At 36.3% G+C, this 25147-nt stretch overlaps 1 protein-coding gene across 3 annotated transcripts in view; it reads right to left on the bottom strand.

Annotated features, from left to right (window-relative positions):
- Positions 1 to 25147, bottom strand: part of LOC137396208 (uncharacterized) — a 66606-nt gene that overhangs the window by 28502 nt on the left and 12957 nt on the right. For 2 of the 3 annotated variants that reach the window (XM_068082379.1, XM_068082381.1), the window contains exon 2: positions 13733 to 13911. In XM_068082379.1, coding sequence (XP_067938480.1) covers positions 13733 to 13911 — 179 coding nt within the window. Of the gene's footprint in view, positions 1 to 3342; positions 3438 to 13732; positions 13912 to 25147 lie in introns of those variants that run through there. The other variant, XM_068082380.1, reaches the window with a different exon arrangement.

The following is a 25147-nucleotide window of genomic DNA, read 5'->3' as shown; positions in this document are numbered from 1 at the left end:
TCCATATTCTGATGTCAAAAAATAACTGTGCTGGTAGTTAGTCTCTGCGCTTTGTTGGCACGCCTGATACCCACCCACGGCGCACTACTACAGAGAGTTGTCTGACAACATGCAGTTTGCAAAGGCTGTCAAGGTCACCATCTATGGCTACCAATCATTCAGTCAAACATAATGTAGCTTAACACAATATTACAGTTACTAGTAAATCGGTAGTCTAGTGTGTTGTAATAGATCATCAGATGTAATAAACATCTGTACAATTATTCTAAAATTTAGTAAGGTGGTCAATTGGCACAGTTGTTGTCAATCACGGTGAATGTCACGAGTTCAGATCCCACATGATGCAATCTTTTTTCAACATCCAAGCATGGCTTAGGATAGACTAGTACTCTGGTAGTCCATCGCACCATGTGAAATCATCAGTTGTAATAATTATATGCATAATTATTCCACAATGTAACAAAATGGTTGTTATTATTAATACTAGTACCCTGGTAGTCTCGTGCGCTGTCAGAGATCGTTATGTGTAATAACTATGTACACAGTTATTCCACAATGTAACAAAATGGTTGTTATTATTAATACTAGTACCCTGGTAGTCTAGTGTGCTGTGGGAGATCATCATATGTAATAACTATGTACACAGTTATTCCACAGTGTAATAAGATGGTTGTTATTATTAAAACTAGTACCCTGGTAGTCCCGTGCGCTGTGAGAGATCGTTATGTGTAATAACTATGTGCACAGTTATTCTTCGATGTGCAAAGGTGTTTGAGTGATGCAGATGGTAGTGTGCCTCGTTGCTAAACTGCATGTCTGTGTTCAAATCTTGTATAATGCAATGCATTTTTGTGACATACAACTTGGGCTTCGGATAGCCGGACACAAATTGGATTATTTTTTAAAAATTTATAAAAAGTATTTAATGACAAAATAAGAAGTTATAAAAATTATTTCTAAGACCGCCGTCATTTTCTATACTGCTATAGAATGCACGCTTCTAATAAAATGCTACAACAGTGGACTAGAAAACAAACAATGTCACACTTAAAATAACCACTTCAACAACCACAAACTTTGACCTATAAAGTCCAGCTGCCTCAAGAGGTATCAAACATCACATGAAAATACAATGCTTAAAAACGGAGACTTACACTGTGCGAGTACAGCTGAGTATAGCTAGAAGTCAGTGCTGGTGCGAATTCACTACGCATACTGCGACCTCAGCTCACACTTCTCAACTGACTGTATGTGAGTCGTACGGGTTTACACAATGGCTTGCATGCCTATCGGATGACACGAGTATAAATTTAAGGCATGATTTTGAGATGACCTTTTCACCTGATAAACTATGCAATGAAAGGCTGGCAGCTCAGCACCGTTGTCATAAATTCCCTGTAATTAATTAGGTTATATGGCAAACTGGTGGATTTGAAGATGATGAAGTTTTCCGCGCGGTTTAGTTGATTTACTATTGATGGAGGTTTGGAAAGAATTCACGTTACTCGAGGTTTAGCATCTGCGCTTTTTAGGGTTGTAGGCTTTTTAGGGTTGTAGGGTTATTAGGGTTGTAGGGTTATTAGGGTTGTAGGGTTATTAGGGTTGTAGGGTTATTAGGGTTGTAGGGTTATTAGGGTTGTAGGGTTATTAGGGTTGTAGGGTTATTAGGGTTGTAGGGTTATTAGGGTTGTAGGGTTATTAGGGTTGTAGGGTTTTTAGGGTTGTAGGGTTATTAGGGTTGTAGGGTTATTAGGGTTGTAGGGTTATTAGGGTTGTAGGGTTATTAGGGTTGTAGGGTTATTAGGGTTGTAGGGTTATTAGGGTTGTAGGGTTATTAGGGTTGTAGGGTTATTAGGGTTGTAGGGTTATTAGGGTTGTAGGGTTATTAGGGTTGTAGGGTTATTAGGGTTGTAGGGTTTTTAGGGTTGTAGGGTTATTAGGGTTGTAGGGTTATTAGGGTTGTAGGGTTATTTCAATTATGAGCAGCACCATTAATCAATGTAAAATAGCTTTTACAGAATGCCAGCAAAAACCCTGCATCTTTAATAAGAATAACCCGAGTGATTTTTACCTACTTCTGTTAATTTTTGGTAAGAGATGCAAAGTTCATAACAGTTTAAATTCAGAGCGGGTGCTTTTTTTAGTTGCCCAATGATATGTTGATATACATGTATGAACCACATTTTAGTGGTTGCAAGCTGGGCACTAAACTTTTAAGCTCTAAAAAACCAAAACATTTTTACACATTTACTATAAAATCAAACAAAAAATGCTAGTATATTGATATAGGACTGAATGTCCTGTGTTGCATGAATAATAGAATAATGGCCCAGTGAACTTGAGTAACTCAAGCTAGTAACTACAGCTAGTAACTCAAGCTAGTAACTCAAGTTAGTAACGACAGCTAGTCTAAATCTTTACTATATAAGAGCTGCTTAACCTGCTTGATAATACATGTGAGGTCAAGCTGGCAATTAGTATTTTTACAAGTGCTGCATAAATATGTGTACATTTGTTGCATAGTATGACCAAGACAATGTAGTGGTTAACTCGCCTGCCTATAGAACTGGTAATTCCGAGCTCAGTTACCAGTGTGTATCAGCATTTCAGTCATCGGTTTTAATTACTGTAATTGGACTACCAGCAGACAAAAAAACAGAGAAATTTATATATATAGATTATTATAAATGAAATAATATAGAGATTCAATTCTTTCAACTATTAAAAAGGCTTCATCTTTTTGCAGTGACTTTATTATTAAAAAAGACAAAGTTTTTTTAATAAAGGCAGAAAAATTCTTGCAATTTTTATTATGTAACTTTATACGAGTAGGTATGGCACAGTGGTCTAGAACGCCCGACTTGCAAAGAGCAGGCAGAGGTTCAATCCCCAACAAAGGCTGCTGATGGTGACAGAAATGATATCCAACCTTAACTTGCTTCTCGCAACTGGGCATGCATCCAATTGTTGAGGTACCCTTGCTATCAGACATGGACTCAGACATGTACAGCCAAGAAACGTGAAACAACGCACTTGAAAATATGCGTACAGCGTCTGCTTGCAGTAAGCTAAACAGATATTCCTTGGACTGCTCACACAATGCCAGCCTAGACTGCCAAAAGGTTAACTTTAAAACAATAGAGCATGTCAGTTTTGCTAACTTCCAGACACTCTAACGCTTCCACTGCACAAATCAATTCAAATATTTGTTTTTATTATGCTACAAAACTTTTTAAAAATGTTGAACCATTTTAAAAAGGTTTTTTATGTCAATACTGAAGCCATTTTATTTTATTTTTTGTGTCTTATTGTTGCTCGTTGTTAGTAAAATAATAAACAAACCTCAAATGGAATGAGCTCACATATCCTCAACCAGGCTAAAGACGATTTGCTAGCGAGCAGATCGAGAGCCATTTTACGGACGAAATGAGCTAAACTCTTCCCTTCGTATCCGCTAAGACCTTAATAATGAAGGGTTATGTTGTCTCTCTTTAGGTCATACAATTATAACTCATGACCCTCTATCCGTTTGACTCCAGTGAACTCAATAATTATACACTTCAACTTCAGTTAATTTCCAAAAGTAAAACAAAATTTCACAAGTTGTCTGATACCCCTACATGGCCGATAAACCTTTCAGTTTCTCTTCTCGCTAGTCAATAAACCACTTATACTTAACCTAGTGTGTTGCCATTCTCTCCTTGAAATGTCAACAATAGCGCTTGAGAGCTTGTACTTGATTGGTCGACTCAAGAGGCTCTCCGTCAAAGTTTTACCACTACAGACGAAAGCCATTACTTGCTGTTTTTCCATAGCTAACGCGAAGCTGATATGTTTTGATAGATTGGGACAGGGTAGCTTAGTTCCTATAAACAGGTCTTATCTCAGAACGTAAGAGTTATGCTCTCCTTCTTTTCAACCTCAGGCACACGTGTATGATTACATCATACTCATTTGTCTCATTAATCAGTACTGAGTACTGCCGCGACCAAAATAGAGGAATTTGTCACAAAAACTAAAATAGTAAACTATCTTGGCAGGTTCTACAAGGTTACTCAGTTTGTAAGTTTTAACGAAGCAGGGAGCAGCTGTGGTACAGTGATTAATGCGCCGGCATCCAATCAGTGGATCAGTGGATCAGTGGATCGAGTCGCAGCGAGAACATCGGCGGTGTTAGGAAGGGCATACAGACACAATCACCCCAGTGCCAAATGGTCACAATGCACTCTGGACCAGGATATACCATTTGTGGAGACAACCTTCAAATGGGAAACAGCTTAAAGGTCCGGCCACACGTAACGAATTATTCGTTCAATCTGACCGAATCCACGAATTTCACAGAATTCACAGATCTATTCTGCCGAATATCATAGATTCGTCTGAGCTGTGCATGCACACCGAATTCGTTACCGAAACGCGTTTAATTGGCTAACCAATTTTTTTAGCGAGCACGATTCTATTAGCTTTGACAAGTGATATAGTCCAAGACACGTACGACGACCCACAATAAAAGTTTCACCGCGATATGACTTGATACGTACGATGCAACTGCCTATATGCGCTATTGTTGGTTCTCTCTCGTTGGTTCACCATGACAGGAACTTCTCATCGTGTATTCAGAATTTTTTTTTAGATATTTTAAAAGTTATGAATTATTTCTTTTTCAATAATAATAATTTCTTTTTATGCAGCAAAAGCTCCGTCGCAAAAACAGTCGCTATCTCTAGCGCATATAGGCAGTTGCATCGTATGTATCAAGTCATATCGCGGTGATACTTTTATTGTGTGTCGTCGTACGTGTCTTGGACTATATCACTTGTCAAAGCTAATAGAATCGTGCTCGCTAAAAAAATTGGTTAGCCAATTAAACGCGTTTCGGTAACGAATTCGGTGTGCATGCACAGCTCAGACGAATCTATGATATTCGGCAGAATAGATCTGTGAATTCTGTGAAATTCGTGGATTCGGTCAGATTGAACGAATAATTCGTTACGTGTGGCCGGACCTTAAAACAATGTTTCAAACAATTATGTGCATCATTTTGTTTGAGAAAATAAATGCTTATTTTAAATCAGTCAAATTTATATTAAATTCTCTCTAATCATTAAGCGTGGTAAACTATAGCACAACTAGATAACCATGGTAACCATGGAGAATTATAATTTTAAACTCAAAACCATTTATACTTTATCAAAGTCACGATTACAAAATATATTGACAAATTTTATTTTGCAGGGTTACATAGCTCTTAAATACTTGTCATGGTTCCAGCATAGCGCATACATGAGTCATAAAAACTTTTGGGTTGGCAGTTAATCAACTTATCGGAGTTGGTGTGTTTAATTTTAGCAACCCTCCTGTGTATCCTTGAGACTTAAGTCCTTATCTATAGGGAAATAATGTTTCTGGAAACTTCCATGATACTCGGGTTGTCAATACCTGACTCAGGTTCGCATTAGTAATCTACTGTAATGACCAACAGCAGTTACAGCGAGTTCTATACATATCCATTCAGTGCTTTCCCTTATAAATACACTCTCAGATTTCAAAGATATCATTGTTAGGAGTTAATATTTTTTTAAACCGCTTAAACTAATTTCTCCAGTCTGAAATTATTTTATGCAATCAAATTCAGAAGTTCACAGTTGATCAGTACATTTAACATAATTTTTTCTGATTATTTTTTATTATTACAATTATTAATATTGTTATCCATTGTAAAGATTTGTATACTTTTAACACAACTGTAGACGTATGCTGCACATAGACTATCTCACTCATAAAAACATTTACCAGACAAAGAAATGATTTAATTCGTTTGTATGGTCATTTCAGCAATAAAACATACATATCTAGTGGTCAAACAGTTTCCTGTTGTTCAAACTAAAGCTGCTTTGCTGACCTCGTTATTGTCGCGTTTCTTCCGGGTAGCCTATACTGTCATTGGACCGGAGTATGGTTCCAAGTCTGGTGGGACCAATAGAAGAGTAACAACTAAATAAATATCTTTGTTTTGTCCTATATATATTTTACCTGCACTCACCCTATTCAGTCTGGTTTTGCTAGCCATTTTGAACACATATGTTCTTACAAACTTCATTTAAGATTTTTATACACTGTTGTATTTATCAAGTAGTTTTGACAAAGTGTTAGAAAGAAGGCAAAAGGTATGTGTATTTTATTTCTTCTGTCTTTTTCTTACAAACTGGTGATCATTGAACTGCGCTTCGCCATGAATGCTTTCACACGTATCAACCACTTGATTGATGTAATATGCTAGAAGAATGCCTGTGTAATGTCTCGGCTTGATGACTTGTTATAACCAATTACTCATTGCATAATATTGCTGCTTATATTTAGTACTTAGCATAGTAATTTTATGTTTTTAGACTTCACGGTGTTGGTGCTGGTATTTGTCAATGTAATAAAGTAAAGTAATAAAGATATGTCCAGTAACTGCATCATCATCAGTAAAGTTCTATGCCAAAAGTCCTAGCAATTTTAAAAGTTCAAACAAAATTGCTATATCCATATTAATATATCATTGATTCTTTTTTTAAATTAAAAATAAATATGCCAAAATTTTTAAAAATTAAATTAAAAAAAATGTTGGGGAATTTTGATTCAAGTTAAAACAATATGAAATTAATTTTTTATTACAGAAAATTGATGAAAAGCTTTGTTAAAAAATTGCTACATATAGTTTTTGTTCAGGCTTAATTTTGTCCACAGCTGTTGAATTCTTAAAATATTAGCTTTTAGTTTTTTTAAACACCCTGGTTAAGATTCATTATTTGAAGAATATGCTATTCGTAAAAACAGCTCTTTTCATAGGATTTAACTTTGATAGCTTAGAGAACTTTTAACAGGATAAATATGCTGACTATGGCCAATCTTCAAAGCATGGAACCAAAGTGACTAGATTCAGAATCTGTTAATACATTATGAATTACATGTACTAGTACCCTGGCAGTAAGGTGTAACAACTATGTGTACAATAATTCCTAAATGTTGCGAGGTGGACAATTGGTGCAGGTGGTAAAATGTTGTGGTACCATAGCAAAGCCGTGAGTTTAAATCTTGTTAAAAGCAGTTTTTTTCCTTAATCTAAAAGAATGTTTTCGGACATACATGGCTATAATTATAGTAAAAAAAGCACCCAGCAGTCTTGTTTGCTGTGGAGAGATCCTCATAAGTGCCAATGAAGAATATAGTATAAGTACAGAGAATAGGTATGTGCACAGCTATTCTAACAGTGAAAAATTGACGATTAGCGCAGGTATTAGTGTCAGCCACCCAAATGGTAGGTGGCGTGTTTGAATCCTGTGTGCAACAGTCTTTTACTCAAACCCCGAACGGCGATTTCGGACAGCAAATATAGATAGAAAATATTTGGATTTGGATAGCAAAGATTGAAAAAACATCAACACTAAGTACTGTGACAGACTATGCTAGTCAGGTTACACCTGCTATCAGCACTCATTTCAAATAGACTACCGACTCCTTGATGTCATACAGTAGAACCTTTACACACACTGTCAAATCAGTATGGAACCGTTGTATTTTGTATCAAACACTCTTATAAGAATATACTTTATTTCACTTAATTTAGTCCACAGTCCAAAAATACTATTGTATTCATTTAATTAACGCTGTAGATGATCGCAGATGGCAGTAAAACAAGAGAGATGTAACAGATAAATTAACACAAGAGCAATACTGATAATAGGTTGTACTTTATTATAGAGACACAAATGAATGTATAGGTTTGGTATCATGTAGTCTCTGAGATGAGATGGTAACAGAGATATACAGTGTAAATTACACTAAAGGTGAAATTTGAACTAATTTAACATATACTTGTATATTGTTTTATCAGTTTTTATATTTCCTACATTTTGACTTTTTTAATGTTAAGTTTCATCTACTTTACTGTTGATCTACTGAGCTTGAAGTTTTGAGTTCAATACCCATATGGAGTGAAAGCTCTTTTTAATTTAAATGTTAGTTTTAAACTACCAAATGCTGAAGAGAGCAAAGCAAATAAAAAGATTTTGACTCAAACTTATTGTATCACTTGTGACAAAATGGTGATACCTCTATAGGATTATGTAAATTTATTTTTTAGGTTGTAAAACAGTCTTAACGAAGCTTTTATGCCATTTCGGAAAAGAATCACTAAGAGCGCGAGCTTTAGGCAAAATAAGTTGCAAGGTTAGCTGTGCAACACAATAGCAAACAAGCTATGGTACACCAAGTGTTTGCAATAAGAATTGCTGTATGCTATGTATAACTTGCTTATAACTATGCAAGTTATTATAACTTAACCAAGCAACTAACTTATAACTTGCTTAAAAGCAATGGGCTTATAAGCTTATTGCTTATAACTAACCAGCGACTCGTGGTGTGTAGATTTTTTACTAGTAGCCATGTGGACCACCACATGGACCACCAGTAGACTCCATCCACCAGAGGATTCCATCCACCAGTGGACTCTATCTACCAGTGAACTCCATCTACCGGTGGACTTCATCTACCAGTGGACTCCATCTACCAGTGGACTCCGTCTACCAGTGGACTTCATCTACCAGTAGACTCCATCTACCAGTGGACTCCATCTACCAGTGGACTTCACCTACCAATGGACTCTATCTACCAGTGGACTCCATCTACCAGTGGACTCTATCTACCAGTGGACCTCATCTACCAGTAGACTTCATCTACCAGTAGACTCTATCTACTAGTGGACTCCATCCACCAGTGGGCTCCATCCACTGGTGGACTCCATAATCTAGTGATACTTGATTTTGTATGACAATGAATATGCCACTAGAGTTGCCGGTAGAATTGTTAATTTTATTGAGCTACATGTACCTGCCGCTTGCTATAGCTTGTCATGAAACATTAAATCGCAAAGCACCTGTTAAAGCTTGTCATCAACATTTAGAGTTATTAGTCACCTGTTGGTGTTTGTCATCAAGCTGTTATCTAATAGTCAGCTCACAATGAGAAGTGTCAGCTTTGGCCTATTATGCATGAAATCTCACGCTGCTAAGTTTCTCTAAGAATGTAAGTGTATAATGCATACACATATCTACGATACAAGATTTTATATTCTAATGTTAGAGTAAATAAAAGGAAAGACAACTTCAATAAAATATGCAGACGGCTTTCTTAACACTTAATGACTAGTTCATATGACAGCTACGATGCTTCAAACTGCAGTACCTCTATAGTTGTTAGGAACCTGGCAATACTTTTAAGGCACTGCATTTTTGCAGCAATAGATATATTTTATTTCTATTCGGTACTTTTAAATGCAGCGCCTTGAAAGTTAAACTCTATAGTTGTTAGAGACCTGGCAATACTTTAATTGCAGCGCCTTAAAAGTATTGCAATTGTACTGAGCTAAATGTAGAGTGGCAATACTTTTAAGGCGCTGCAGTTAAAGTATTGCCAGGTCTCTAACAACTATAGAGTTTAACTTTTAATGCGCTGCATTTAAAAGTACCGAATAGAAATAAAATATATCTATTGCTGCAAAATTGCTTTCAAGTGTAAAACATTTTACAAGCACTAAAAATTTTGAAAACATGATTGATTTTTAGATTAATAAATATTTAGATTTTAAAGATTTTTGCAATGAATTATTTAAAGCTTTCTGAAATCATAAAAAGATTCTGACCCAAAGAGTTAACTTTTCCTCAGCAAGGCATTTGCCTTCTCTTGCTGCTCGAAGAACATCTAAACACGGGCTCAAAAAGATGGACAGACCTAACAGACACGGCCTTTATTATAATAAGAATTAATATAAAACTCTGTCGGACCAGAGGTTTTTTGTTACCATTTGTAAGATTATTCAAATATGAAAAACATCAGGTACTAAAAGCGCAAAGCATGCCAGACTAATTCACTTAGCTACCTCTTACCTCAAGGTTCTTCGCTCTAGCCATTGATGACTACTCCACATTTACCTCAGTACAACTGCACAGCCACGATATCAAAACGATGATAATAAAACATGTGTTGAAGTTTTGTGACACGTTAAAGAAGGTGCTTGGGTGCAGCCGCGCTCAAGGAGAGCAGATAATGAGATAAAGACAAATAGTAGCCAAGAGTTGAAGAGACTATTAACGAAAGGAAGTGTGGTAGACCACACAGCTTTCCTAGTTGAGGCAGGCGCTACTAGGTATTTTGACAAGTTGTGACGGGTGCTCGATATTCTTAATGCTTATTACTTGTAACGCATTATTCTTATTACTCATGTGAGCATTCGCTAATCAGCTGAGAATGGGAATGAGTTATGGGTGGTGAGAAATAACTCATTTAGTAGGCCATAGTAGCATTCTGTCTAGTCCAAACCACAGCTTGTGGTAATGACCTAACTTTGCTAATAGTTTAATATTCTTAAATGACTTTCAACTGACTTTTGGAGGAAACCAGTTAATCTATAATAAGATATATAAATTATTTTTCATCGCTTTGACTCACTGGCTTGAGAAAATAGAAAGATGTTCAAAAGCGATGAAAATAATTGAAGTTTTACGACCACAACTACAAGCTGTAGGAATAAAATGTATATATAAATGTTGCTGGGAATCCTTAAGGTCCGGCCACACATAACAAATTATTCGTTCAATTTGACCGAATTCACGAATTTCGCAGAATTCACAGATTTATTCGGCCGAATATCACAGAATCGTCTGAGCTGTGCTTTGCACACCGAATTCGTCAACGAAACGCTTTTAATTGGCTAACCAATTTTTTTAGCGAGCACGATTCTAGTAGCTTTGACAAGTGGTATAGTCCAAGACACGTACGACGACACACAATAAAAGTATCACCGCGATATGACTTGATACATACGATGCAACTGCCTATATGCGCTGTCCGATAAATTTACAAAATCATGACTACTTTCAGTAATAACATGGTCAATCAATTAAATGCAGGCAATGGAAAAAACTACAAACATGCCATTGTTCTGGAGTTTCTACCAATCCCATACGTACCTACATCAGTAGCAATTATTAACCAGTGTAGACACGGTTTGCTTAGGTTACACACCATTTTGGTGGAATAATAGAGCGCTATAAAAATAATAGCAATTTTATAAAATGTAAATCATAATATAGCTTTTGCTATATAGACAATGTGATGTTGCCTCCATACTGGTAGCCACTACAATGATAGCTTACCGAAACATCAAAACAAACAGTTGAAGATAGTTTCATCAATATGTCTAGCAACAAAGATTTTATTTATACATTTGAAGAAATTCAGTGTGCTGGAACAAAAAGAGCCTCTAAATTCAAAAGAGCAGTATATATGCCTGTGAAATAATATTGCTGAGTCAGGCATAGTCTGTAACATGCTGACTATCAGTTGGTAGGTTCACTGGAATACAGCATTAAATACTTTTAGATTGTCCACATGTACCCTCTGGAAAACACAACACCACAGTGTTTCTATAAATTCGAAGTTATCCTCTCTACATATGGCATTCAACAATATCAGATCAATATAGTAATTACTTTCACAGACAGAGAAAGACCTTCTAGCGCATCGACTAAATCGTTTTAATATTTATCAAACACGTTTTTAATTAGACAAGCGCTGGGTTATCCTAGCCTGAATACATGGACTAGTCATGAAGATCTCAGGCTACAGTATTTCATGATGCACCAGGAAGTTACGTGCACACTTACCACTGATAAACTCTACCAGACTTAACTATTGCACATCATGGTAACTACAGGAGTAAAGAACCAAACTACCAGAAGCTTACAATGAGTAAAGAATCGGAATTGACGGATTTTGTTTAGCAAATTAATCTAACACTGAAGATTAAGTACTCTGCTGCCATTTCACTTTCGCTAAAGTAATGTTTCTGGAATTTATAATTTCTCTTCAGTATAATTCTGCTTTACAAAACAAAAATTGGGTAGAATCAGATTGCGACAAAATAAAATGTCAGCTACACTAACAAACATTTCAAATATCTAATCCAACTAAATCAGTTGGTTTCAAGTCTTTTCTGTTTCAACTACACCAGCTGCCTTCAAATAGAGCTACTCTCAAATAGAGCTACTCTCAAATAGAGCTAGTCTCAAATAGAGCTACTCTCAAATAGAGCTACCTTCAAATAGAGCTACTCTCAAATAGAGCTACTCTCAAATAAAGCTACTCTCAAATAGAGCTACTCTCAAATAGAGCTACTCTCAAATAGAGCTACTCTCAAATAGAGCTACCTTCAAATAGAGCTACTCTCAAATAGAGCTACCCTCAAATAGAGCGTCTCTCAAATAGAGCTACTCTCAAATAAAGCTACTCTCAAATAGAGCTACTCTCAAATAGAGCTACTCTCAAATAGAGCTACTCTCAAATAGAGCTACTCTCAAATAGAGCTACCTTCAAATAGAGCTACTCTCAAATAGAGCTACTCTCAAATAAAGCTACTCTCAAATAGAGCTACTCTCAAATAGAGCTACTCTCAAATAGAGCTACTCTCAAATAGAGCTACCTTCAAATAGAGCTACTCTCAAATAGAGCTACCCTCAAATAGAGCGTCTCTCAAATAGAGCTACTCTCAAATAAAGCTACTCTCAAATAGAGCTACTCTCAAATAGAGCTACTCTCAAATAGAGCTACTCTCAAATAGAGCTACTCTCAAATAGAGCTACTCTCAAATAGAGCTACTCTCAAATAGAGCTACCGGTCAGTTAGAGTATGGCTGTAATCTTTTTTCACCTTGCATCATAAAGCAGCCTGTGCTTATCAATAGCATTTCTTGAAATGAAATAATTACATCAGCATATATTACCATAACCTTGACCTTTTGCACTCTTTTTTGCGCAACAGAATTATCATATGACTACTGATATGGCTTCGTATGTGAAATACCATCTTGCTGAGTGAGATAAGGTCTAAGATTAGAGCTTTTAAGAAAGTTAGTCTAGTTTTCCAGAACAGTTTCACTCTGATCAGCTTTGCTAGTTGATTGAAACTAAAAAAACTCTATTAAAGTCAGCTGTCAGCATTAGTAGGTTAATTAAAATCCGTCTTTCAGTTTTGTAAAATTACTTAAAGTCAGCACATATTAGCATACAAAAAACTAACACAATACATAATGGTATGTAATAGATATGAGCTGTTTTAAATTTACAGCTTATTAAAAGTTAGGAGTTATCTTCTCTCATATACAAAGTAAAACAACCTCTGATACATTTTGTGATAGTAGGCCTACTAGAAATAATACCACATGTCTAGAATTTAGCATTGATGTAACGTTAGGAATATTTAGAAAAAGTTTTAAATAGGAAAGTGTTTAGAGTTCAAAATGTTTTTGGGAGCAATTATAACGAAGGGCAATTTATTTTGCGTGACAAACTATAGTACCAAGATTTTATTTCGTTGGTTTGGCAGCAGTTTTCAAAGTAAAAAACAATTTTGTGCAAAATGAAAAAGCAACTAGATGCTTTTATGGAGCTACACAACCTACTTCATGCATAATCTTAAAACTTGGCATTGTTTTCAGGCTCAACATTGTCAAGGAAGTTTTTTGAAGAATCGAAATCTTGAAGGTTAGCTATGCATAGCCACAGTGGCAAAACTTAACCACTAATAAAAATGGATATAGTAACTATACATACTGCAAACTACAAAAAACATCACATGAGCAAAAAATATTGATTACTACATGTAGAGTTGAAGAAGATAAACTATAGCTTACCCCTCCCCTTGGCTGATTTGGTAGACTGGAGCTCCGCCACGTGGGTGAAGGTGGAGTTAGTACACTGGTTCCATCAATTGCATCACAACTAGAATTTTGTAATTCGCTGCAGCTTCCTCTTTTAAATGCTGTCAGCAGTTCAACCTCAGTGTCAGCTGAGTTCAAATCTGGATCAAATTCTGCAAAACAAGAAAAAAACTCCCACATAAAAGCTGAAGCTCTCCAGTTATAGCAAATCTCAAAATTTTTTATTATTGACAATTGTAGTTCTGAGCCAATATGTTTCCATTGTGCGGACGATGTAGATTAGGAGTTGTGTGCACGTTGAATTAACATGCTGTAAGTGTTTCCGTGGACACTCACGTGATGCTGATTAATGATGGTGCTTTGTTAAAAAAGATAAGAATTTTTACTCCAGAGGTCATAGCAGTGCATTCTGAACTACTCCAGAGGTCATAGCAGTGCATTCTGAACTACTCCAGAGGTCATAGCAGTGCATTCTGAACTACTCCAGAGGTCATAGCAGTGCATTCTGAACTACTCCAGAGGTCATAGCAGTGCATTCTGAATTGCTCCAGAGGTCATAGCAGTGCATTCTGAACTACTCCAGAGGTCATAGCAGTGCATTCTGAATTGCTCCAGAGGTCATAGCAGTGCATTCTGAACTACTCCAGAGGTCATAGCAGTGCATTCTGAACTACTCCAGAGGTCATAGTAGTGCATTCTGAACTACTCCAGAGGTCATAGCAGTGCATTCTGAATTGCTCAAATCGAAATAAAAGCGTCTCAGATGTTGGGAGTGTTTAAAGGAGAATAGCTTGCAATCTTTTTCTTGTGCCTCTTCTATCCTTTAAGAGCATTTACCAATCATTCAAAATTCCTAAACTTAAATTTTTTTAAATTTGTTTAAATTTCAAATTTAAACAAATTTTTAAATTTGTTTAAATTCCCAAGTTTTAAATTTCCAAGTTACAAAACTAGCTTGACTTGCAGATTATTGCCATATTTATCTTACGGATGACCCAAACTCACAGACGATGCAAACTTGCGGATTAAACGCATCAAGGAAACCTTACGAGTAGAAATGCAATTACCAAAATGAACAAGTTAGTAAAGATACAAGGGCACATTAGCCTTAGAACTAGCTGACTAAACTGTGTACGTCTCATAACAAAATGCTTTGAAAGTTACAATCATTCTTTGATTAAATTAAGCACAACTTGTTGCTCAACTAGCTGAAGAAAATAGTCAACATTTCGTAGCACTCAAGGCTGGTTCACACCGTATCACCGTTTGTTGGAGTTGTTCTCCCGACAATTAGGAAATATGTTGGGAAAGGGGAAGAAACTGGGTAAACATACGCTTTACATATACGCTTCTATAGATCAGCATGAGACATGAAGTAGCAGTGCTCTACATTTATGTTAAAAAAAGTGTGGATTTGCTTCATCAAGGTAAATAGAAAAGGGTTATACAGCTGATGTCTAGCTTGGTAAAACAACTTTTTAAAGGATCTTTAACAGAGGAAATGCAGCTGAAAAAACTCAGTGCTATGACAAAAACTGTACTTTGTACGGGTAACTTAGTAAAGCCGAGAGTGTGTTGAAGGTGCCTCAGGTTGTGACACAGTGAGTTGTTGTCTTACACTTGGACAGTTCTTCTAAAGCAACACTTTCACTCTTTTATAAATAAATCTGCTCTTCCTGGCATCGATGCTGTTAGCTTGCCAGGCATCTTTGAATGACCTTAGGATATTTCTTAATACAAGATAATGAACTCTTGCTCCTTCTTGCTCTATCTGTCACGAACCAGCAAATATACAATAGGTGCGAGCGACAGCTGTAGCCAAGACAGAGAGGCATCTGACACTGATGTCTTAGCTATATAAACCTGGCACACCTTGTCACTGTTGGTCAAGACTGGCATAATGGTTTTGTAGGAAAAAACTGAGTTTGTAAACATAACTCTTTAAGATAATTACACTGATCGTATTTACTATAATAAGAGCCGTGTTTGTCTATCTGAAGCCACGGTTAGATGTTGAGAAAAAGGATTGCGTCGCATAGGATTCAAACCCACATCATCTAGCTTTACCACTCGGCATAGTACTACTGGCACCTCTCGAGCGTTTTGCTACATTCCGGAATAATTGTGTGAATAACTATTACACATGGCAATCTGCCATGTCACACCGAACAGCCAGGGTTTTGGTCTTTACTCTTTACTATCTGTCTGTAGCCATGGTTGAAGGTTGAGAAAAAATCACATCACGCAAGACTCAAACTCAAGATTTCAGAGTGATGTAAACATCCTCCAACAACTCCACCATCTTGCCACACTTGGTAATAATTATTTGTATTGTTATTACACCTGATGATTTATCACGGCCATGACTGCCAGTGAACTAGTAGTTAAAATACTTTCTGTTTGATATCTATTTTGTTCCTCTGATCAAAGAGTTAGAGAAAAATATGTTACTCTGTATAGAGACTACATCTATAATACATTGGTGAGCCCAGCACTTCGATGGTCTCTGGTAGAAAAACAGTAGCACAGCGATGAATTGTCTTCTACCTCACTGAATAATATCTATAAGTTAACAAAGTTACTTTATAGCAGAGATTCCTTCTATGAAAACTTAATAAGTCATTACTACACTCTGTGTGCAATTGTACGTTTCTCTAAATTCTTGGAAAGCTATCACTGACCTTATAGACAGCAATGAGAAATGAGAAAATGATTCATAATTTATTACTAGATTAAGCTAAATCCTATCATACTTGTATAAATCTAATGCTATCTATCATTGTCTATGTAACTATTGTTCAACCTATGTCTATGTTCGTTAACTCTTTCGCTACCGTGAGCCGATGTATCGGCTATGATAACCCTATTGATAAGCCGATGTATCGGCTTATCAATAGGGTTTTATTTTTCTTTTCATTACCAAGCCTACACATTAGCTAGACTAACCAAATTTTGTCGCCAATTAAACAACCTTTTTGAAAATCACGTGCAATTAATCGAAAAAATCTTTGCTAAGCAATTTAATTTCTAATTATTCTTCAAAATGAGAAAACCAAATCACTATCGTCGTGGCAATAAAAAATTCATTGCGTTCGTTCAATGCAAATGAAACCTAAAAAATGTTGCGAGAGTAAAATTCACTACACAATTTTAGACTTATCTTGTAGAAAATTTTGTTTTGATTACGATCAATCTTACAATAAAACAATATCTGCTTTGATTCTCGAGATATTGCATAAATACTAGCGGTATATTGATTTTTTGAAAATCCATTTGAATTAATTTAATCAGAATAGCCGATTTCGTGCAGCAGTAAAAGAGTTAAAGATTGTTTACTAAATAATAGTTTCTGGCTACTTTAAAGTGTAGCCCAGAGGATAAATGTTAGCAAGTAATACAAGTCAAGTAGGGTTTATCAGCGATGGGTTTGCATATACCTCCCCGTGTGTCATTAACGCTGTAGCCTGAGATCTTTATGACGAGATCATGTATTCATGTGTCCAACAAGAAATGTGTTTGATAAATATTAAAATGATTTAGTCGGTGTGCTGGCAGTGTCTCCACCTGTAAGAGTAATTACTATCATTGTCAATCACATATTGTTGAAAGCCATATGTGGAGAGGACAACTACAGATTTGTAGAAACACTGGTGTTGTGTATCCCAGAGGGTACATGTGGGCAATCTAAAAGTATTTAATGCTGTATTCCAGCGAACCTCCCAACTGATAGTCGGCATCTTACAGGTTATGCCCTCCCATTCATATTATTCCACAGACTTGTTTTACTGCTCCTTTGTATTTAGAGAGGGTACTTATTCCAGCATACTGAATGTCTTCAAATGTCCTATTAATAATATTCTTGTGTTGTTGCTAGACATATTGACGAAGATTCCTTCAACTGTTTGTTTTAATGTTTCCGTAAGCTATCATTGTAGTGGCTACCAGTATGGAGGCAACATCACATTGTCTATATAGCAAGAGCTATATTATGATTTACATTTTATAAAATTGCTATTATTTTTATAGTGTTCCATTATTCATCGAAATGGTGTGTAACCTAAGCAAATTGTATCTACGCTATCTTGACTGACCAACATTAGAGAGGAAAAGATTGTTACACTAGTCTAGCCGACACACCAGAAATTCCAAGCACTGTCACCTAACGATAATTTGGTAAGCAGTCAGGGCCCATAGATATCTGTCAACTAGCAATTAAAAGATCTGCCAATGGATGTTGTGGTTTGGTCCACAAGCAATCAGAGTGCCTAGATCTATGACCAAAACAAGAAAAGAGAAATACTATCAGTGCTTCCTTCACATGAGTTGACAAGGAACTTATCAAACAACCATTAATCTGGCAAATTGGAGCTAAACACATGGCGCCTGCTCTGACAGAATGCTTATTGATCATAGGCTCCCCAGAGAGATAAAAATATATTGGCAGCTAGAGACATGTTGCCTATATATTTTTCTATATCAATATAGAAAAATGCCGATACTTTCTGATAAAATCGGTTAAAACTTTGTTCATCTTTAAGCAATGACACCTCAAAGCGTGCTAGGATTACTATATCTACTTGACTTCTGCTGGTTACCATATAACAAGCTGAATTGCTCCGAAGTTTTAGGCTTTCTAAACCCATTTTACTCGTTACTGAGCAACTCAGAAAATGCTGCAAACATTCTATTAAGGTCACCATTTATCTGAGACGATAACATAACATGCCACGCAGCATATAATTGACTTTTGTTTCTATTCTGCCAGTTTCTGGCAAACCACAAGCCTGTTGTTGTACTTGCAAAATGTAAACCATTTCACACAAGCAGACTAAAATCTTTCTATTCAGCAGCTTAGTTTTGGCAGCAGAGCTTCCTCGAAAGCAGCGCTATCAACTTTATACAACAGTGTTTGCTAGACATCAGCACTAAAGGTACGGCCACACGTGCCGATTTTTTCGTTGGTTCTGACCGAAATCACCAAATGGACGAAAAAACATAGAACTATTTGGCAAAAATTTCCAGAATTGTCAGAGCTGTGCATGCATGCTTACCGAAATTCTCAACGAAACGCTTTTTTAGCAAGTACGATTCTACCAGCTTTCGCAATATATATAGTCCGAAGCGCATGCCGTGACATGCAAGACAAAATACTAATGCAATTCGCCATTGTAAATATGGTGCAATCGACTTGATTGGGGTAAAGATGGCAACGCTTTTTAAAACAGAACTTTTACTGCTAAAAAGAAATTGATATTATCCTATTAAAAACTAACGATTTGTAGTCATAGTGTCCGAACGATGAAGAACCAACAATAGCGCAATTTAGGCAGTTGCATCGTATTTACTATGTTGGATTGCATTAGTACTTTCATTGTGTGTCGTGATACGGTGTCTTCGACTATATCAGTTGTGAAAGCTGCTAAAATTGCTAAAAGCTAATAAATCGTCCTGGTGCCTTTACACCAGGACGATTTATCGCAGCTGCTTCCAAGCAGACAGTCTGTTTGGTAGAAAATGAAAAGCCCTTTTAATAATGCCTCTGTCCCAGTTGCTAACACAAAGTCTGTGAAATACTGCATACTTTATATTTGTCCATTTTTGATGGCCGGCATTAATGGAGTAGGCCCCCTACAACATGGAATTGACCAATCGTATCCCGCAATAGCGCTGAAAATACAAGCGAATGGAATGGATGTCGATGTTGTACTTCATTGGCTAAAAGGTGACACATTTTATATAGTCAGAGTCTGAGTTGATTTAGTGTGAAGACTTTGTAAAAACCTAAATCATAAAGTAGACTAGAAGCAATTCCCATTCCAACTCTCTCAGTGGAAACACAACTCCGACACCTTGAGAGGGTACACCTTTGGAAACTCTTACAGATTATATATGCATACTGTTGGGTTATTGTAACGCATAGGCCGGTATGCAGCTACGAGTCTACAAAGCTGATATATGCTATTGTGACATTCTGTCAGCGCTAACCCTCTCCACATACTGATAAAGCACGTTGGCAGCAACTTATTGACCGCATTTTCATGGATGATATGTCAACATGAAATTGCATCATGATGGTGATTATGTTATAAGGGAAAACCCTGACACTTGGTTCAACTTTCAGCATGGGTGATCCTGTTTACAATGAAATCTTAACACAGCCTATGTTAATAAATCAATCTTCGCAATGCGTCGTACATGTGTGTGTGTGCGCGTGCGCGTGTGTGTGTGTGTGCTCATGTGAATACGTGTGTGCATGTGTGCCTGTGTGTGCATGTGTACGTGTGTATGCATGTGTGTGTGTGTGTGCGTGCGTGTGCGTGTGTATGGATGTGTGTGCGTGCGTGTGTGTGTGTGTGCGTGTGTGTGTAGGTGCATGTACGATATGTATGTATGTGTGTCTGTTAGTATGCATAAATGCTGTGTTTCAACATCTTTTGACCGACTCTGTCTAAACTTCACACACATATGCTGCAGGCCTTCTTCGCTAAAAATATTTAGTTTTAAAACTCTGTCTGGTTCTTGAGAGCCAGCCTGTTAAACATCCACCAACTCAACGTGCTATCTGATTAAGGATGAAAGAAATTGTGGGCATTCTCGGGCTTACAGCTTGTATTATAGATGACAAGGACTGTAAAGAATATAATTAGAAAGAAAAATGTAACGCACGATTTGAGGTCATTATTTTTTCAGCTAATTTGTCTCGCCTTTTTATGATTCTATCTGACAAAACGTTGAAGTGCTTTTGTACTCCTTATGCCTTCTCCAGAAAAATATGCATGATATATTATTAAAAAACATCTATTGCAAAATTTTTTACACCACGGGTCTCCAAACAACAGCCCGCAAGCCCGAACAGGCTCTCCTAACTAAACCAAACTAACTTTTGCTAGTAACTTTCTCAGCATGTCCAATATCTCATGTAATAGTTATTCATAGGCCAAGCATTTTCTAAATATTTCATAAATAGACAAGGCTTCATCCGGCATAAAATAAGACGTTACAACTGAGTTGTTTTATGAATTTTTTATAAGCATTAATCTGCAATATAATAGTCATTCGTAAAAAAAATGCTGTCAAAAGGATTTGTAATAGATTTTTGTGTTCCACCTACCTGTGTTAGCTCTTTGGTAATGTGAAAACTTAACAAGATAGCCGGCAAGTCTGAATAATCCTCCAGAATTGAATCGTTATAAATTATGCTAGTTTTGAAGGCAAGCAAAGTTGAGCTAATAACACCAAAAATCTTTTACACTCGCAGACGTTACGTTTTGCAATAGCTTGAAATCCGCTAGCAGACGGCTTCAACTGAGCTGAGGCCAAAACCTTTCCGACAAATTGGATCAGCAATCAATGCTAGCAAAAAGATGTCAACACTGTTAAACCAGATATAATCTGTCAACAAATTGCTGATAAAAATGGCTGTGAAGAATCTAATTATAGCATTAGTTGATCACTCATGGAAGGCCCTTGCTATATCTTATCCGTGTTAGTCATATGGTAAATGTTTTGCATGGCTAAAGGTTGGTTCCCACTATATTGCCGTATCTCAGCGTTGACTCCACAATACTTTGGTGATTGTTGATGATAACGATTTTCACACTATCACAAACCCATCCACCTTTGCATCAGCGATGTAGTTTTCTCATTTTTTTCAAATTTTCGCGAAGAAACCTTTTTGTTATTACGTGATTGAAATCAAACACTAGTCCCACAGCAGTGGTAAAAAAATGGAAATAAATCACACTATCGACAATCGCGACTTACCATCGCCAAAATGGTTCACATTTGAAAGGTGGTCGTCGATGCTCAGCGAAATATCGAAGAAGTTTGACTGCTGCAAACTTTACTGACGTGTCTGCATTGCTTCGTAGATGAAATCGGTTTACGTTTGAGCGAATTAATTGTTTTATTTAGCATACGCAAGCTTTGATATCTACTTTTTACAAATCCTTAAAGCCTACCAACTTGTTGGTTCTCAAAATGCATAAGCAGTTGATACCTCGACCATTCTACTGTATCTTATAGCCTGTTACTATGTTTCCATTGACACAGATTTGGAGTTGTCCGCACATGGAGTTAAAGTTTGATAGGTGTTTCAATAAACATTCACATCTTGCATATTAACTCGGGCACTTTCTTAAAAGAGATGAGGAATTCTACACCAGCGACGCACTTCTGTCTTGCTTAGCAACGCGCTTTTTTGACGCGATGGTGAAAAGTGTTTAAAATGGAATAGCTTGCGTGGTTTTTTTGAGCATCATTCGCAAGTGCCAATTCCACCTTTCGCAAACATGAAACATTGAAAAAAAATTTGTGAGTAACAAAACTAACTTGACTGCCGTGTTTTGACGTGTCTATCTTTTAGATGACTGTCAGACGATGCAAACTTGCAGATCAACCGTTTCGTGAAAACATAGCGAATACGATAGATCAGTGGATGAGCTTATTTTTGAAGCAACTTTGCAGTTTTAAACTGGCTAAAAGCTATTAACCGATTATTAGTGAGCATACCCATAGCTTTACAGTTAAAACGGAGTTAGGGGGTGTGTCTATTTCATTTTAGTGAATTTTCTTTTTTATTTGAAATACTAAAAGCTGAGCCATAATCAATGAATGAGTTTTTATACTGAGTTGATTAACCTGGCATTTTGAAAATACCATATCAGCAACACAAATCGGATCTCCTCAACTAATAAGCGGGAGGCTGCGAGTTCTGGTAAAAACTATGCCCTTTCAATCTAAAAATAATCTTAACAGGCTCCTAATGTACGCATGTATAGCAAACAAACGTTACTGCGCTTGCTACTTTGTAAGCTGCACACTGATTGGCTATCACAATAATCATTGTTTATAATCAGAATATTTGATCGAAAAAAATGGATTCATCAGAATATCAATAAAAATACCACCATAAACTGACATGGGATAGGCAGTGCTTGACAGATATTAGATTGACAGAATTTAAAAGGTTTAACTTATTAAAATAACATTAAATACGGTAAAAACACCCAATAGAGCTCAAAAATTGCCAAATTAAACCAAACAGTAGCTGGAATGTCACAAGGTAAAAACTATGACTGCCAACTTGCAGGCACATGAAACTGAGCACTCTATTGTCGCTATCGACATTGACATAGTGTTTGCATGGCTGCTACAGATATTACCTGTTATCGATTGAATTCAAAAGAGGTCGATCTTACAGTGTCATAGACCGTGTAACATATATTGCAACATCACATTTTTACAAGGTCAATCTTTCTGAAGGGTGACCAAATATGTGTCTCGGGCAATGGCTAATTAATTTGATCGTTGATAATATTATCAGTGGTCATGCTTGCCCTCTTTTTAATTCCTATCAGAGTCAGTAGTGTACTAGATTGTTTTAGTTTCTTAAAAATGCCTTTTGTTCCTGAAAAACTATTTCATGCTTGTTTTCTTTTTAGAAGATGTCAGATGATTATTGATTATTGAAAAGAAGGTAGATGCCATCGATGGCTCCAAACACATCATAGATTATTTAAATCTACTTACCATTGAGAATCAATTATTTTGAAATCAAGGAAATTATTTTTATATGTTAAAATTGGAAGTATTTATCTCATCACCTAGCAGGATCACCAACTTTTGTGTATATGCAAGCAAAAGCAATAAAACATGGCTTTTTAGATGCTATCAGATAGGAGTTGTCAGCACAACGAGGGGATGTATTATAGTAACATGTTGCATTTAGCAATATAAGTCAATGAATTGAAACTGAAAACAATTCATGAAGGCAGTCATTGAGTGAAGTTGTCCCTAATGCTTGCAAAGGTGCATTCTTGAGTTTTTAATCTGATAAATCATGGTTATTTTACATGAAAAATTAAAGTTCTAAAATTGCCAAATAAGCCCTGGAATTGCTTAAAGTGGACCTGATTTTACACATTAAATAAGCTCTTATCAGTGTGTCTGCTCTTATCGCTTTTCCCTGCCAGGCAAATTTTTAAGCATCACAGAACATTGTTCTTGCTATATTATTACCACTAATTTTCTGAAAAAGCTGCAGGTGGTTGTTTAGCACAGTTGGTAGGGTGTTGGTTTACGGATCCGCTGGTCATGAGTTCAAGTCCTGAGGAAAGCGATTCAATGAAATGCACTTAAAGTACCATATTTAATATTTCTACAGAGCGGTAGTTTCCAGCAATTAAAATTTCATAATATAGTATATATCCTGAGAGATAAGCTAAGACCATAACCAAAATGGCACACTAGTAGTAGCTTCTCGAACTTCCTATGTTATCAAATAATTTTAGCAAAAAGCTGATTTAGTTTCATTGCATCACTAAAAAAAACGCTGCAAATTCATTAAAAACCAATCACATTAAGATGCAGTGGAAAAATTACAAAGGTATATTAATGACTCGGTTGCACAGCTAGTTTCCTGTACATTCGATAGACGCATATGATGTAAGAGAGAAAAGGTGATTTATTGCTTTCAATTGTTTAAAATTTGTTTGAACTCACTCCTAATCTTACATGTTAAATAGAACAGGTGCAGGACTTCAAGTTGAGGATCAAAAGAAAACATTAATAGAGGCGTACATAGAGGCGTACTTAAGGCTAATTTAGAGAGAGAAACTCTTTGTTGCTGCACTGGGACCTTAACAAAAGCAGGTACTATTTCATTTGCTTTTCAAAGCAGACTAATCGCATTCAAAGCTAATATTTAAAATGTATAAATACGTGTTATGTAATGAAATTGAGAATAACTGTTAAGTGATAGTTTCCATTGAGAAGTGACTGCTTCAGTTAGTTAGTACAGACAATCCTAGTTTGTTCAGGCTAATATAGAGTGAGATGGAAAAATAGATGGAAAAAGTTCGAACATTGAAAATTGAGATATTGCAAACACCTTTGACATGCACCTGCTCCCTGTATTAAAGCATCAATCTCTGTTGCGTTTAACTCAACCTTAGCATTTAAAACAGAAAATGAGAAAGTTAATTGCTTACATTTGAACAGTTTCCATTTTTCATCCTCAACAATTTCCAATTCCAAAACAACACACTTGAAGTTATCTCTTCTTAATACAACACACTAGGAGTTATCTTGCCTTGATACATAAAAGGAAAAAAGTTGGTGAGAACAAACAGCAATAGATATCATGTCTTTTTTATATACAATTTTATCTGCCTGTGCTTTTCGCCAATCAATAAAAGTGTGACCTATATAAAATGGCCAATATAAACTTAATCTATGCTATAGCTTAACCAATTAAATTTCCGTGCATCTGCCTACCAATAAAATTTGTTAACACAATTTCTCACCAAGATCTAAAGTCTGCAAAGCAACTTTTTTTCACAACCAACTGTCAAATGAGCAAGGCAAGGCTATCAGTATGATTATAGT

This window comes from Watersipora subatra, chromosome 5 (assembly GCF_963576615.1).
Source record: "Watersipora subatra chromosome 5, tzWatSuba1.1, whole genome shotgun sequence".
NCBI lineage: Eukaryota > Metazoa > Bryozoa > Gymnolaemata > Cheilostomatida > Watersiporidae > Watersipora > Watersipora subatra.
This window is presented reverse-complemented; position numbering and strand designations above follow the sequence as displayed.